The sequence below is a fragment of the Pipra filicauda genome, unplaced genomic scaffold, assembly GCF_003945595.2.
Source record: "Pipra filicauda isolate LSUMZ 115617 unplaced genomic scaffold, ASM394559v2 scaffold1_size10287979_pilon, whole genome shotgun sequence".
Classification (NCBI taxonomy): domain Eukaryota; kingdom Metazoa; phylum Chordata; class Aves; order Passeriformes; family Pipridae; genus Pipra; species Pipra filicauda.
Window position 1 is genome coordinate 9,624,344 of NW_024104310.1, and position 17,448 is coordinate 9,641,791.

Sequence of the window (17,448 nt, forward strand, 5' to 3'; positions counted from 1 at the left end):
ATGATCTGAACTGGATTAGACCTGCCTGGGGAATAGTTTTCCACTCATACAAATAAAAAACCAACAGGATTTCAACTCATTAATTTCTGTCCCAAGACAGAGAGACTTTTCTAAGTTCTTCATAAGCATCTGAAGGAATAGAACCCAGTTTGGCAAACAGGTCAGTCGATGGGACACGTGGGGATGTGGCGCACTCAGGTCCTCCTTGTTCCTCTCTGACATACTCCCACAATCCTGCTGAGTCTCCTACTAATACACAACAGGATTAATCTCTGCTTCTCAGTCAGTGGGAATTGCTCCACTTTGCAGTAAGTAATTACGTGTTACTGGGAGGGAAAGGCTGACTCCAACTTTCGGTTGCTCTGGCTCTTGGCTGGGATGTTAGAAAACCTCAGGTAAGTTCACGTTCCAGTAAGTATGTGATTATTAACCAGCTTCAATGCCACAAACCTGAGAGATAGCTACCTAGAGTAGCTGCTTGGCCATGGAAATGCTTACATGAGTTACAAAGCATCATGATCCGAGCTCACAGCCTGAGCTGCAATGCTTTGAATCTTGGTTGCCTATGCTCCAAGGACATGCTGTCATGGACACCTGGAGAGGGAGGGAATCACTCAGTCTTCCTCCCAACTCGAGCTGCTACCCTGAACCTGAGGCAGCTTTTATGGGATGAATTGGACAAAGAGACGAGTTTCATAAAAGCTGGTGGAAGTCCATGATTTGGCATTTCCCTACCTCACTCCCAGAACGACAGTCCTAATGCCATGGGTCACTTGAGCCAGAGGTGAAACCTTATGAGAGTCTATCACTGTGCTGATAATGGCCATCCCTGAAGATGAGGTGGATGAAAAGTTTAACTTGAGCTGTCAATATGCTCTTGCTGCTCAGAAAGCCAACCACATCCTGGGCTGCACCACAAGCAGCATAGCCAGCAGGTCAAGGAAGGTGATTCTACCCCTCAGTTCTGACCCTGTGAGATCCCACCTGGAGTGCTGCATCCAGCTCTGGGGCCCCCAACGTAAGAAGGACATGGACCTGTTGGACCAAGTTCAGAGGATGCCACAAAGATGATAAGAGGGCTGGAGCACCTCCCCTATGGACAGTTGGGGTTGTTCACCCTGGAGAAGAGAATGCTCCGGGGAGACCTCAGAGCACCTTCCAGGGCCTAAAGGGACCACAAGAGAGCTGGAGAAGGGACTTTTGACAAGGACATGGGGTAACAGGACTAGAGGCAATGGCTTTAAACTGAAAGAGAGTAGGTTTGGATCGGATGTAAGGAAGATTTCTTCTTCACTCTACTGTGTGCATGGTGACACATGGAAAGAGGTTGCCCATAAAAACTGTGGATTTCCCCATCACTGGAAGTGTTCAAGGCCAGGCTGGATGGGACTTTGAGCAATCTGGTCTAATGGAAGGTGTCCCTGTCCCCCTGGTGAAAGGGGAGTTGGAATGAGCTGATCTTTCAGGTCCCTTCCAACCTAAACCATTCTATGATTCTATGATCTTGGTTTCAGAAGACTAGAGCGACATCAGAACTGTGGATGGGCTCTGAGGGTGTGAGAATAACCTCACAGTCTGTGCATTTTAACTGTGTTTGTGTTTGAAATTTTTGTTACAGGAGAGGAGCAGGTGATCTGTGTTTGTGTTCCAAGGCATGGCTGGACGTAGTGTGAGGCTGGACTGAGGCTGGTTGAATGTTAATCAAAATTTAAGTGATGAATATCTGAGGCTTAGAAATTGCCGTGACAGGATGCACTTACTGAGCAGTCTGGCTGGCAACTGAGCAGAGCTTCCAGTGATGGTGTATATATACAGTGAGAATATGTGTTCCTGTAATCCTTGTTTAACCTAGCAGCTCCACCTACCCTGTAGACAGAAATTCTCATTCACTCATTAAGCATGCCCAGCAAAAACTCCTCCTGAGCCATCTCCTCTCCATTTTCCACCTGTTATAAGGGCAGAGCTTCAGAAGATCTGCACACAGGTTAACAGTGTAAGTCCATTCACCCTGTCTCTAAGAGCAGATACTACTTGGATGTGCATGTAGGCAGTGGCACTGATTACACTGGGAATTCCCTCCTAATCTCAAACCATCGGGTACGTATTTTGAATTGGAAGGTACTTCCAGTAAATGGTATTTAGTAGCAAGAAGTATTTGATGTCTTTACCGGAGGGAATTCTGCTGAATCTGAGGAAGTCCCGTCACTTTTAATTCCTCTGGCTCCATTAATGAGGATGTGAGATAATCCTGACTTTGTAGCATAGAAACTTTTCTCAGAGACTTTCATTGATGTGATCATTCCACAAACATTATCTGCTTGCTACAGATCCCATCCTTCCACTTGCTTTATAAATATCAACAGTTCTGAGGAAATGACTGGTCTTATTAATCTGTGTAAACAGCATTTTGTCCTTAAAAATAACAAAATTCAGTCACCTCCAGAATCTGGTACATTCAGCCAACATGCCTAAATATTGCAGAATCAGAACTGGAATGGAATGATCTAGGTTGGAAGGGACTTCTGGACATCACCTAATTTCACCCCCATTAAAGAAGGGCCAACTTCAAAGTCAGATCAAGTGACTCGCAGTGCTGTCCAGATTGGACATCACCAAGGATGGAGATTTCACAGCCTCTTTGAACTGGTTTCAGTGTTTGATCACTCTCCAGGTGAACATTTATTTCCCAGTTTCTAATTGGAATAGGGAATCATACAATGCTTTGGGGAGGAAGGGATCTGAAGGATCATCCAGTTCCAACCCCCTGACATGAGCTGGGACACCTTCCACTACACCAGGTTGCTCAGGGCCCCATCCAATCTGGCCTTGAACACTTCCAGTGATGGGACATCCACAGCTTCTCTGGGAAACCTGTTCCAGTGCCTCACCACACTCACAGGAAAGAATTTCTTCCTACTATTCAATCTAAACCTAACCTCCTTCAGCTTAAAGCCATTACCCTGTGTCCTATCACTCCATACCCTCGTAAACAGTCACTCTCCAGCTCACTTGTAGCCCCTTTAGGTACTGGAGGTCTCCCCAGTGCCTTCTCTTCTCCAGGCTGAACAATCCCAACTCTCTCAGCCTGCCTCTAGAGGAGAGATGCTCCAGCCCTTTAGGCATCTTTGTGACCCTCCTCTTGGAGGACTTGTTCCAACAGCTCCATGTACTTCACATGTTGGGAGCCCCCAGAGCTGGATGCAGCACTCCAGGTGGGGTCTCACCAGAGAGGAGCAGAGGGGCAGAATCACCTTCCTTGACCTGCTGGCAACGCTGCTTTTGATGCAGCCCAGGACACAGTTGGGTTTCTGGGCTGTGAGTGCACATTGCTGGGTCATGTTGAGCTTCTCATCAACCAACACCCCCAAGTCAATACCGGATGTTGTGACTTTCATTGATTTCATCTCATCTGATCGCTGTGCACCTCTAAGGAGACTTTGCTTTCACCCCCTGTACACCCACCCCTGAGGCAGCTGGAGACAACAGAAAGATTTTCACCTTAATCTTTGCGCTTCCATATATATATATATATACACACACATATATATATTTGTCTACATTCTCTATTTCTGTTACTACTCTGATTCTACTCTGATACTACGACTGACCCATTCAACTCCAGAATCTGCCAATATAATTTTTTAAGTCAAGTAAGTAAGATACTGAAAATATTAATAATTTTTCATGAGAACATAATCTAGTTTTAATTCTTGTCCTAGTTAGGACAACTGAGACCAGTCCATCAGGGTATGGGTGTAACCCAAAACTGTGTATTCTATAGCCTTCCATGCCATTTCCCAGAAACTGTTATCAATGAACCATTTACACCATCTGCCCATAGAGCCTGACTCCTCAGGCTATAAACTAGGTGTTAAGAGGCCTGTGAGATAGGAGGATGCTCCTGTCCTCACACCATTTGTGGAACTCCCCGCCCTGAGGGAAGTGCTGAGCATTCCTGCCTGAACTGCAGGATATATAATCTTGGAGTCTTGGAACATTTTGGAACCACTCTGTGGGATCCAGAGAAGGACTGCGGCTCATCGCTCTCAAACAGACTTGGATCACCACCCTATACTGGACTCCAATCACCACTTTGACCAGACTGCAACAGCTCTCCCCCCCAGCATCTCACTGCAATCACCACTTTTGACTAGACTGCAACAGCTCTCCCACCAGCAGGTTCTTCCCCTCTCCCTTTACTTTGGACTCAAGCGGGGCCCAAGGAACACCACGTTGTTCATGCCCCAGGGTACTGGGTTATACATTTGGGTTTTGTGGGTTAAGACCAATTGTTTGTTTGTATGATTGTACTTACTGTATTATTTTAGTAAATTGTTATTCTGACTTATAATCTCTCCTTTGAGTTGAGTTCATTTCCCCTGCTGGTTAACTCTTAAACCAGCACATTTTTTTGGCCGCCCAACGTGGGGCAGAGAGAGAGAAGTCAGAATCACAATTTCACTTTAAGCATTTGTTTATTTGGATATAGAAACTCCCTGATCACCATGTTGTTTGATGCAGTCACATGGATGTTGTATTTGAGCCTGTTCATATTTCCACAGATGGGGAACTATTTGCCTGTTTTGATGCTCTCTTTAAGACCAGGGAGAGGGATCCAAATTGCTTTATTGGTATATTATGTTTATGTCATTCTAACATCAGAAGCAATGAGTTTCATTGTAAATGTGTATTCAGTCCTGTTTGCCTGTCCTGGTTTGGGTTGCTACCTCTGGGGTTTCATTAAAAATCGTACCCAGCCCTTTGGGGGAACAGGGGGGGATGGTTGTTTCCAGCCTCTCACCTCCTTCTTCCCCTTCAGACCTGCTACAACAGTTTTTGAAAATATTGAGTTCCCTTTTGATGTTAAGGACAGTATAATGTTATTGTTAGTGTTACTCTGTCTGCTCTGTACTGTGTACACCATGTTTAGGGTCAGAACAGGGCCTTCTAGGGAGGTTGTCTGGACACCTGCCCTGGGAGTAGATAATGCTGAGTGGCACGGGAAGTGGGAGGACATCAGCCAGTATTTGGAGAAGTTTTCTCCTCCAATGATCTGGAAATTCACCCCTGAACAACTGCAGGATCCTGTTAGCATGATAAGACTGGTGAAGGAAAAATGCTCTGGCAGCTCCAGAGATGGCCAGCTCACAGCAACCTGCTGGGCCCTGGCCACTGCCTACCGGACACTACTTGACATGGTACAGCACTGTCAGGGGGAGGAGAGAAGGACCAAATCCGCAGGCACCACGTCCACCCAAACCACAGCTGAGTCAGAGGGAGAAAGAAATAAACCAACCGGCACCGTGTCCACACAAACCATCGAGGAGCCAGAAGAACAACCAAAACCAATAGCAGTCGCCCCTGTCCAGAAAAGGAAATCAAAGACTAAATCAGTCCGTATAGCAAATGATGACGAAGAGGCAGGACCTTCACATCCACTGGAGGAGACAGAGCCAGAAATAATCACTCGGTCCCTATCCCTGGGTGAGCTACGCGAGCTCCGGAGAGAGTTCACACGACAGGCGAACGAGTCCATTCTGACCTGGCTGCTCCGAATCTGGGATGCCGCAGCTAACGATACAATCCTAGATGGGACTGAAGCCAGACAGCTGGGGTCCCTGTCTCGAGATGTAGTCATTGATCAGGGGATTGGAAGGAGGCAGGAAACTCTCAGCCTCTGGCGGCGACTGTTGTGCAGTGTGAGGGAGAGATACCTTTGCAAGGAGGACCTCCACGTACAGCAAGGACAGTGGAACACGATGGAACAAGGTATCCGGTGCTTAAGGGAGTTAGCTGTACTGGAGATAATCTTTTCAGACGATGAAAGATTCCCTAAAAGTCCAGATGGCGTACAGTGCACCTCCCAGATGTGGTTAAAGTTTGCACGACTCGGGCCAGAAATGTATTCCCGCTACTTAGCAACGCTGCAATGGAGGGAGGGAGAGGACAAGGTGGGAGCATTGGTTAGTAAACTAAGGATGTATGAAGACACTGTCACCGCCCCATTACGAGCCCACGTCTCATCTGTGGAAACCAAACTGGCTGAACACGTCAGAAGCCTGGAAGAGAAAATTGAAGAGGGACACCAGAAGCTAAGAGAGGAAATTAAGGAAGGGATCTTCCATATCTCACCAGGACAAACAAGAGTCTCTGCTATTAGGAGCCAGCGTCCCCCAGCTAAGGAGAGAAGGTACACTCCACGTGGCGATCTATGGTTTTACCTCCGTGAGCACGGAGAAGATATGAGGAAGTGGGATGGGAAACCCACCCCTTCCTTAGCAGCCCGGGTACGTGAACTGAAAAGAGGAACAAGTACCACAAGGAACTCTTCAAGGGTAAACGCTGCTCCAGTCTCTCGTGGGCAAGACTCCAGACGGTACAGGAATGATGATACGTCTGATCCTCTTGAAGGGACCTCCAGGTCATACCCACAAGAAGAGCACAATGAGTACCATGACCAGGACTAGGGGTGCCCTGCCTCTAGCCAGGTAGAGGAGAGGGACAATCGAGTCTATTGGACAGTGTGGATTCGGTGGCCTGGCACATCAGAGCCACAAAGGTATAAGGCCTTAGTGGACACCGGCGCACAATGTACTTTAATGCCATCAAGATACGTAGGGGCAGAATCCATCTCCATTTCTGGGGTGACAGGGGGATCCCAACAGCTGACTGTACTGGAAGCTGAAGTGAGCCTGACTGGGAAGGAATGGCACAGACACCCCATCGTGACTGGCCCAGAGGCCCCGTGCATCCTTGGCATAGATTACCTGAGGAGTGGGTATTTCAAAGACCCAAAAGGACTTCGTTGGGCTTTTGGCATAGCTGCTGTGGAGACGGAGGAAATTAGACAGTTGAACACCTTGCCTGGTCTCTCAGAGGACCCCTCTGCTGTGGGACTGCTGAAGGTTGAAGAACAATTGGTACCGATAGCCACAGCAACAGTGCACCGTCGGCAATACCGCACCGACCGAGACTCTGTGACCCCTATACATAAGATGATCCGTGAACTGGAGACCCAGGGGGTGGTCAGCAAGACTCGCTCACCCTTTAATAGCCCTATATGGCCAGTGCGTAAGTCCAGCGGAGAGTGGAGGCTGACGGTGGATTACCGTGGACTCAATGAAGTCACACCACCCTTGAGTGCTGCTGTGCCGGACATGCTGGAGCTCCAGTACGAGCTGGAGTCCAAGGAAGCCAAGTGGTATGCCACCATTGACATTGCCAATGCCTTTTTCTCCATTCCTTTGGCAGCGGAGTGCAGGCCACAATTTGCTTTCACTTGGAGAGGTGTGCAGTACACCTGGAATCGACTGCCTCAGGGGTGGAAACACAGTCCCAGCATTTGCCATGGACTGATCCAGACTGCACTGGAAAAGGGTGAGGCTCCAGAGCACCTACAGTACATTGACGACATCATTGTATGGGGGAACACAGCGGGCGAAGTCTTCGAGAAAGGAGAGAAGATAATCCAGATTCTCCTAAGAGCCGGTTTTGCCATTAAACGGAGTAAGGTCAAGGGACCTGCTCAGGAAATTCAGTTCCTAGGAGTGAAGTGGCAAGATGGACGCCGCCTAATTCCCATGGAGGTGATTAACAAAATAGCAGCCATGTCCCCACCAACCAGCAAGAAGGAAACACAGGCTTTCCTAGGCGCTGTGGGCTTTTGGAGGATGCATATCCCCGAGTATAGTCAGATTGTAAGCCCTCTCTACCTTGTGACACGGAAGAAAAATGATTTCCAGTGGGGCCCCGAACAACAACAAGCCTTTGAACAAATTAAACAAGAGATTGCCCATGCGGTAGCCCTTGGGCCAGTAAGGACAGGACAGGACGTGAAGAACGTGCTCTACACCGCAGCCGGGGAGAATGGCCCTTCTTGGAGCCTCTGGCAGAAAGTGCCTGGGGAGACCCGAGGACGACCGCTGGGATTCTGGAGTCGGGGATACAAAGGATCTGAAGCCAGCTATACACCAACTGAGAAAGAGATCCTGGCTGCCTATGAAGGAGTTCGAGCTGCCTCAGAAGTAATCGGCACCGAAGCGCAGCTCCTCCTGGCACCCCGACTACCAGTGCTGGGCTGGATGTTCAAGGGAAGAGTTCCTTCCACACATCACGCCACCGATGCCACGTGGAGTAAGTGGATCGCTCTGATCACGCAGCGAACCCAGATAGGGAACCCTAATCGCCCTCGGATTCTGGAAATTATCACCAATTGGCCCGAAGGTGAGAGTTTTGGACTATCCTCTGAAGAAGAGGAGGAGAAGGTGACACGGGCTGAGGAGGCCCCACCATATGACAAGCTACCAGCAGATGAAAGGCGATATGTGCTCTTCACGGATGGCTCCTGCCGCATTGTAGGGACAAACCGAAAATGGAAGGCAGCTGTATGGAGTCCCACACGGCGAGTTGCAGAAGCAACTGAAGGACAAGGTGGGTCAAGTCAGTTTGCAGAGCTTAAAGCCGTTCAGTTGGCTTTGGATATAGCTGAACGAGAGAAGTGGCCAAGACTCTATCTCTACACTGACTCATGGATGGTGGCCAATGCTCTGTGGGGATGGCTGGAGCGATGGAAAAAGGCCAACTGGCAGCGCCAAGGGAAACCCATCTGGGCGGCGGAGATGTGGCAGGACATCGCTGGCCGGGTAGAGAAGCTGAGTGTGAAGGTCCGTCACGTAGACGCTCATGTAGGCAAGAAACGGGCTAATGAGGAGCATCGTAACAACGAGCAGGCGGACCGAGGTGCCAGGATTAAAGTCTCTCAGGTAGATCTGGATTGGCAGCACAAAGGAGAATTATTTCTGGCTCGATGGGCCCATGACGCCTCTGGTCACCAGGGGAGAGATGCAACATACAGATGGGCTCGTGACCGAGGGGTGGACTTAACCAAGGACATTGTCTCACAGGTCATCCATGACTGCGAGACGTGTGCTGCCATCAAGCAGGCCAAGCGGGTGAAGCCTCTATGGTATGGTGGACGGTGGTCAAAGTACAGGTATGGGGAAGCCTGGCAAGTTGACTACATCACGCTCCCCAAAACCCGCCAAGGCAAGCACTACGTACTGACCATGGTAGAAGGAAGTACTGGATGGTTGGAGACATACCCCGTGCCTCACGCCACTGCCCGGAATACCATCCTGGGCCTTGAAAAACAAGTCCTGTGGCGACACGGCACCCCGGAGAGAATTGAGTCTGATAATGGGACCCATTTCAAGAATGGCCTCGTAGACACCTGGGCCAAAGAGCACGGCATTGAGTGGGTGTATCATATCCCCTACCATGCACCAGCTGCTGGAAAAGTTGAGCGGTGCAACGGACTGCTGAAAACCACCCTGAAGGCACTGTGTGGGGAGACTCTCAAACACTGGGAGATACATTTAGCAAAGGCCACCTGGTTGGTCAACACCCGAGGCTCCATCAATCGAGCTGGCCCTGCCCAATCAGAACTTTTGCATACTGTAGATGGAGATAAAGTCCCCGTGGTACATATGAGAGGAATGTTAGGGAAGACTGTTTGGATTAGTCCCACCTCAAGCAAAGGCAAACCCATCCGAGGGATTGTTTTTGCTCAAGGACCTGGTTCCACCTGGTGGGTAATGCAAAAAGATGGGGAGACACGTTGTGTACCACAAGGGAACCTAATTCTGAGTGAGAATGGTCTGTAATGTTTCATTGTATATATATATATATATATATATATATATGTAGATGTATATAGTTTTAAAGGGATATAGTTTTTTTAAAGGGGGTTAATTTGGGCATGACATGGATGGCATAGAATAAGGGGTGGATAATGTCCTAGTTAGGACAACTGAGACCAGTCCATCAGGGTATGGGTGTAACCCAAAACTGTGTATTCTATAGCCTTCCATGCCATTTCCCAGAAACTGTTATCAATGAACCATTTACACCATCTGCCCATAGAGCCTGACTCCTCAGGCTATAAACTAGGTGTTAAGAGGCCTGTGAGATAGGAGGATGCTCCTGTCCTCACACCCTTTGTGGAACTCCCCGCCCTGAGGGAAGTGCTGAGCATTCCTGCCTGAACTGCAGGATATATAATCTTGGAGTCTTGGAACATTTGGAACCACTCTGTGGGATCCAGAGAAGGACTGCGGCTCATCGCTCTCAAACAGACTTGGATCACCCTATACTGGACTCCAATCACCACTTTGACCAGACTGCAACAGCTCTCCCCCCAGCATCTCACTGCAATCACCACTTTTTGACTAGACTGCAACAGCTCTCCCACCAGCAGGTTCTTCCCCTCTCCCTTTACTTTGGACTCAAGCGGGGCCCAAGGAACACCACGTTGTTCATGCCCCAGGGTACTGGGTTATACATTTGGGTTTTGTGGGTTAAGACCAATTGTTTGTATGATTGTACTTACTGTATTATTTTAGTAAATTGTTATTCTGACTTATAATCTCTCCTTTGAGTTGAGTTCATTTCCCCTGCTGGTTAACTCTTAAACCAGCACAATTCTTCAGATTTAATAAATTTTATTTTCATTTCCCTCTAAATGTAATTTTTGTCTATTTGTTCCTGAAGGAAAAAATAATAATGTATTTTCAGGAGCACATATTCCATAATTTGTTGTTGATTCTATTAATTCTGGGTCATAGGTTTTTCTGGGAAGAGCCCACGCAACAAAAAGCTCTCAGTCCTGGCAGTTGCTAAGTGTTTTGATCAATATAATGACAGTCAAGGATGTTTTGCACCTTGCTAACCAGGAATTTGAAATCAAGAGTCTTTGTGAAAGCCTGAAAACCCCATTTGTCCCTTAAGTTGTAAGTAAAAAAACTACTCATTCCAAAATTGTCAGTATCCTTGTGTATAAAAGATAAAATAATAATTCCTCCCCCCAAGAGATGGCAGTTTATTTCCAAAATTATGTTATAATCTCTAAGGCTACATCTGTTCTAGTAACTACAACAGGCCAGATCCCCAGCTCTGAGAACGAGTAGCAGCAGCACAGAATGAATCCATATGGGGAAAATCCCCTCCCACCAAAACAAGGTCCTGGACCTGTTTTGGATATGCTGCCTTGCATTTCACTTGACAGCACAGAGAAACAAGCAGCAGCACCAGAAAACGTTTTGTTTCATTACCCCTTGTTATTGTTCCTTTGCTGTTTTTCATCAAAAATTCCAGAGAGATTCAGAAGAGGCAGCAGAAAGCACGAGTTTTGTTTTACCCTCCATAAACTGCAAGCACAGAATGATTTGGGTGCTCCCTGAACATCTCCTCTGCTTGTGTCTTCTCCCCAAACTCTCTGAAAGTGCAGTTCACTGGCAAATGTCACTGTCACCAAATCTTAACATGGATGCCCTTCCTTCCTTCTCCCCCCAGAGATGCAGACCGTGAGCTCCACGTTAGTGCCCAGCAGCTTCTCACATCACTGTGACTCCACAGCTCTTGGGACTCGTTATCCCGGGACTGTCTGGAGAAGCCGTGTGCCAGCACCGGTGCAGCCCTATCTGGATGCCATCCAAGGCTTGTGGGCTGGAGCTGGCTGACATCCCTTCATGGAGCTGGGGCACAGGGAAACCTGCTCCGTGGGGTAAAATTCTGACTTGCTATGAGGCCCAGAATCCCACCACTCACCACAAGCAACGTGCTAAAAACCAGGGGAAATGCTCAAGCATTTCATTAATGGCTAATGCTATTAATTGAACAATTAATAACACCAGCCAAGTGAATGAATATTTCTAATAAAAGGCCCTACAATTGTTAACAAGTTAGGAAATACCATCACAGAAGTTCTCAAAGAAATAATCCCCTGCCACATTCCCCCTGCACAGGATAACCAGGATTACTAACAGGTTTGCTGGGCGCAGACCGTAGCATAACTGGGAGCTCGGAAATCTCCGCGGCGCCTCACTGTCACATTTTTAGAGGAGCCTGGGGACAATTTCACAAGGATGCTAACTTTCTGCGGCTGGCACACGGCATACGCCCCGAGGGGAAGAGAAGACACCCCGAGACAAAGCCGGGGCTGATTCCCGCACGGCGCGGGCAGCGGGCGGGCAGGGGATGCGCAGCTGGCAGGGCAGGGACAGCGGGAAGCGGGCTGGGGAAGGGGCAGGGGCAGCGGGAAGCGGGCAGGGACAGCCGGCTGGGGCAGCGGCCGGCTCTGCCTCCCCGCTCGGCCCGGCGCCGGTCCCGACCCGCGCACGGACATGACTAAGCAGGACCTCGCCCGGCGCGGCCGCTCCGCTCCCCGGCCCGCCCCGCACCCGCGCACGGCGGGGAACTCACCTGCCCGCCCCGGCCCCGCCAGCCCGCCGCTCCTCCGCAGGGGCCGCCGCTCCTCCGCCCCGCTCCGGCCGCTCCGCCGCCGCCAGCGCCGCCCCGCTCCGCTCCCGCTGCTCCAGCCCCGCTCCAACCCCGCTCCAGCCGCGCACCCCCCGCGCCCGCGGAGCCGCCGCCTCCCGCCGCCGGGGCGGGCCGGGGGCTGCCGTCAGCTGCGACTGACGCAGGGCTGTTCCTGCCGGGGATGAAGCCCCCGGCGCCGAGCAGCCGGGAGCCCCCGCGTCCGGCGACACTCGGGGCGGCCGGGGACCCCCCGCGCCCGCGGTAGGGCGGCGCTTCCCCCCCCCCTTCCCCCCAATTCCCAGCGCGCTCCCGCCGCCACCGCGCCCGGAGGAGCCCGGAGCAGCCCGGCATGGAACGCCCGCTCAACCTCAGCTGCTTCGCCGATGCGACGCCGGACACGGGCAACAGGAGCGGGTCCCCTGCCGGCCCCGAGAGCGGCCAGGCCCATCTCTCCGTCTTCAGCGTGTTGGTCCTCACGCTGTTGGCCATGCTGGTGGTGGCCACGTTCCTCTGGAACGGGCTGGTCCTGGCCACCATCCTCCGCGTGCGCAGTTTCCACCGGGTGCCCCACAACCTGGTGGCCTCCATGGCCATCTCCGACGTGATGGTGGCAGCGCTCGTCATGCCCCTCAGCCTGGTGCACGAGTTGTCTGGGCGGCGGTGGCGACTGGGCCGGTCACTCTGCCAGGTGTGGATCTCCTTCGATGTGCTGTGCTGCACCGCCAGCATTTGGAATGTCACGGCCATCGCACTCGACCGCTACTGGTCCATCACCCGCCACCTGGAGTACACGCTCCGCACCCGGCGCCGCATCTCCAACATCATGATTGCCCTCACCTGGGCACTCTCTGCCTTCATCTCTTTGGCCCCGCTGCTCTTTGGCTGGGGAGAGACTTATTCAGAGGACAGTGAAGAGTGCCAAGTCAGCCAGGAACCTTCCTACACCATCTTCTCCACCTTTGGGGCCTTCTACCTACCCCTGTGTGTGGTGCTCTTTGTGTACTGGAAGATCTACAAGGCTGCCAAGTTTCGAATTGGATCTCGGAAGAGTAACTCCATCACCCCCATTACACCAGAAGCCCTGGAGGTAGGTCAGCTTGGTTGCATTTTGCTCAGGTGAAGCACTGGCAGCAGCCAAGCCCTTGCAGAAGTGGGGAAAACTTAGAGCTGAAGTGTGCAAGCAAACAGCATCCCATAAAAGCTCTCTGAATCTCGGAGGCTTCCAAGGGAAAGCTGACTGCAAAGCTTGCAAGCCCTGTCTTCTGGCTCCTTCTGAGCCCCCAGCTGAGAGCACACAAAGTGTAGCTAAAGCAACTTTGGGCCAGATTGTGAATCTGAAGTCCACGTGGGTGAGTGGTGACTCACAGATGTCCCCCCGTGGAATGCTGAATCAGTGCTTGCTAGCATGAGTAAGGGGTCACTGTCCTTCCCATGAGGAGATGAGGGGAGGGTGTATGGATGGGGTCCTGTCTCCACAGGGGATGATAACCTGGCAACCAGCTGTGGTTTTGGGTTGACTGTGAATTTACTCAGACAGAAGACACACGTGCAGAATGTCCTTGTGAATCCTTCCTAATCGTGGCTGCATCGTGTCAGTTCATCCCAGGCACGATGACTGTGCACTGTAAAGATTTCTTGCAGGGACGAAGCAAATGTGTCCTTGTTTTCTTGCCTCTCCTACCGAGGACTCAAACTCAATGGGTTCAGAGAAAGCAAGGAGACTTTTGTGCATGGCATGTGGGTGTGTGCCTGTTCTGCTGATCAGATTCTAAGTGGGGAAATAATGTTATTTCTATCCTGTGTGAGCAATCCCAAGTCTCCATAGATCACTACTCTTTCTAGTTTCAAGCCTCACTTAAAATAGTCTCCATTACCCAGAAGAGGGTCATACAGCCACTCTCTCCTCAATTAGAGCACGGCGTAGACGGCCTGTGTTTCCCTGGGAGCCCTGGCCACTGCTTGCATTGTTTGGCTCTGTACCTGCTTTGTGGGATCAGCTGCCTGAGGTACACATGGTGCAACCTGTGTTTGTGTTTGGCAGGTAAAAGAAGCTGCCCAGCAGGCGCAGATGGTCTTCACTGTCCGTCATGCCACTGTTACGTTCCAGACGGACGGAGACACGTGGAGAGAGCAGAAGGAAAAGAAAGCTGCCCTCATGGTGGGCATCCTTATCGGGGTCTTCGTGCTCTGCTGGATCCCCTTCTTCATCACAGAGCTCATCAACCCACTCTGCTCGTGTGACATCCCACCCATTTGGAAGAGCATTTTTCTATGGCTGGGCTATTCAAATTCCTTTTTTAATCCACTCATCTACACTGCTTTCAATAAAAACTACAACAATGCCTTCAGGAACCTATTCTTTAGACAGTAGTGATCCGAAAAAGCTTTCCTGCTGCCCCAGGAAGCTGATTTCAAATGCTGATGATTCCTGACAAATTTCTGAGGAAGTTCAAAGCCACAGATACTGAGGTGATGCTAAAAATGCATCCCCAAGGGTTGTACGTCCCAGCAACAGTCCCATTTTCTAGTCAGGCCCTCCATCCCAGACTCTAAGGTAGTTGCTATTTCTCCTGCAAGCAGCATGTAAGGGTTTTTCCGTCCAGCAGCATGGCATCCTTGCTCCAGTGCCCCGCTCTGTTCCTCCCACCTCCCCAGTGACACTCTTGTTTGGTGGCAGCAGTGGTGCAGAGGAATCCACTGGCAAAGAGTCAGATCTGAAATGTTGTTTTGGCCACTACTGGTCACTCACAGCATTAATCAACTTTGCCCCATGTGCAAAGATAGGACCCTTTAATGTCAGGAGGTTTTGTGATTACATATGAAGCTACATTTTTTATGACTTGGCTGAAAACGTGGTTCATGTTGTCTTTCACCCATAAAGACTGCTAAGTGTTTGTATTTGGGGAATAAAACCCTTGGTAAGGGTTAAGGGTACCAAGCTTCTTCTCACATACTTTATGAACAACAAATTGTGCTATTTGCTGTTGGATTCTATGTAGCAAGTTTTTTTAAAAAAATACTTATTGTGAAATCTTAATGCATGGTGTACTCTGGGATGAGAGAGAATGCATGGGAAACTCACCTCTCGTTCCCCAGCTGCTGTGTGTAAGCGTCTGTCTCAGACCTTTACGTTCAGAAATACCAGCTGTAAATGTTAATCCTTGTGTCCGTGTTTCCCATTCTAAATGATAAATGTATTTTGAGCAGCTGTGGGCAGGTTTCCTGTAGTTTCAGGGTATGCAAGTAGTGTATTTCGAGTTGCCTGTCAATGAGGAACTAGGAACTATGTTTTACTATTTCTGACTGCAATCTAGGTCTTCTTGAAACCAAAGCAAAGACTTTGTTTCCATGAGCACTGAGTTGCAGGTAAAGGGCAGTTAATGACTGATGATGTTTCTTTCTGGAAGCATAACCAAACCATGGGGGTTCTCTTCTGCAAGGACCAAACTTGAATATTGTTTTGCCCACCTGTCCTTCTCTTCCTGCCTCCTCCCAAGGCTCCATCCCGCATGGTTGTTATTGCTCTGTTGCCTTCCCGCCTTTCCACATTGCCAACATAATTACAGTAGTTGGCATTTCAGTCCTAGAATTAGAGTTGCACACTTTACACTGCACCACTGGAAGACTGACAGGCCTGCAGATAGAGGAAAGCATTAGTTTTAACTATGGGTTCTTATGGAACAGCCACTGAAATCAGACCCAAATTGAAATGGTGGAGAAAAAGAGAAGATGGAAATCAGAACGGCATGATTTCATGTCAGATATCTCAAGAAGAAGAGATAAAAGGGAAAAATGTCAATAAATCATGGGAAAGCTCCCTGGGGTTGGTAGTATTAGCTTCTATCTTTAGCAGACCGTGAGACATCAAATGTTAAAATTGTCACTGGTCCTTTAAACCAGCAAAAAATCCTGGCACAGTTGGGGATAAAAGCCCTTTTTCTTTTCCTGTCTCAGGGCAGGTGAAAATGGAAGGAGAGCTCAAGGTGCTATTAAGTGTTGTAGCTCTTTCAGGACCAGTTAGACAAACATCCATCAGCACTGACATGGATGTAGTTGATCCTGCCTTGCGGCAAGAAGAGAAATAGGATGGCCCTTGAGGTCTTTTTCAACACTATTTTATAAGAGTCTGTTAGAAATATTAGGTAAAACCCTGCCCTCATTGAAAGCAGTGGACAAATTTTTGTTGATTTCAAGAGAATCAGAGTTTTATCTAGCGTGTCTTGTCTTGTAAAAGCATAGTTTTAATGTTAATTAATTCAAAGAGAAGAGGAGTTGGATGGGAGTAATCTTCTGGCTCCCCTGAAAGGGACTCTGACCTGCACTAACCATGGGCCAATCTCTCTACAGCTAGTAAAGAGCATTTTCTTTCTTTCCAACATATTTTAAATTATTATTAGTGACAATTCTGATGTATCAAAAAGTGTAATAAACTCTTGAGCTGCCTTTTTTTTACCAAGGATATAAAAAGTGTGCTGCTTTCTCTGGACAGTCCATCCCCAATACTGAGTTGTTCTTTTGGGGAATTACTACTTTTGTTGTGCCAAGGGTTGTTTAGCCACAAATTATTTGGAAAAAATGCTTCCTTGTCCAAGCCAGAATTTCAGCTAAGCTTGGTGGTGCCTAAAAGTAGGAGACTACTTCTTAGGCCACCACAGTGACACTTTAAACTCTTCAAAGCATGGATTACCTGGGACCTTAGTTGCTGGGTGGAAACTCCCTTTCATTATGCCCCGTGTTTATTCATGCTGTGCTTAAAGAGTGACAGGGAGACAGGAGGTAGTTTTAAAATGGCACTAGATAATTCTGATTTGTCTGTAGTCATGGGTAGTCCGCCATCCTGATGTAAATTAAATTCGCTTTTATTTGACAGCCCAGATCCCATCGATCTTATATCTGTCTGTAATCTGTCTTCTGCAAAAAACAGCTTTCAGTTGGTTGTAAGTTTGTTCTTCTGAATCTCAGCATAATTAACAGCTTTGTTATGGGCCAATTCCTACAGGTTGTAGACCTAAGACCATGAGCTTTTCTTCTAAATACCATTCCATGTGACCATGTGGGGAAACTATCAGTATTCTGGAGATTGCACTACAGGATTATACTGAAACGTGCCACGATGGTCTGAGCACACTGAAG

At 49.1% G+C, this 17,448-nt stretch overlaps 1 protein-coding gene across 1 annotated transcript; it reads left to right on the forward strand.

The window, feature by feature from the left end:
* Window positions 1–12,430: 12,430 nt before the first annotated feature.
* Window positions 12,431–16,803, forward strand: HTR5A (5-hydroxytryptamine receptor 5A). The gene is made up of 2 exons (XM_027727836.2): window positions 12,431–13,402; window positions 14,357–16,803. The coding sequence occupies exons 1-2, from the start codon at window positions 12,665–12,667 to the stop codon at window positions 14,684–14,686; spliced, it is 1,068 nt and encodes a 355-aa protein (XP_027583637.1). The 5' UTR covers window positions 12,431–12,664; the 3' UTR covers window positions 14,687–16,803.
* The last annotated feature ends 645 nt before the right edge of the window (window positions 16,804–17,448 follow it).

Excerpts from the sequence above, each read along its gene's own strand:
- HTR5A (XM_027727836.2), top strand. The coding sequence starts at position 12,665 with ATGGAACGCCCGCTCAACCTCAGCTGCTTCGCCGATGCGACGCCGGAC. Across the intron at positions 13,403-14,356 it reads TTACACCAGAAGCCCTGGAG|GTAAAAGAAGCTGCCCAGCA; the intron begins GTAGGTCAGCTT and ends TGTGTTTGGCAG.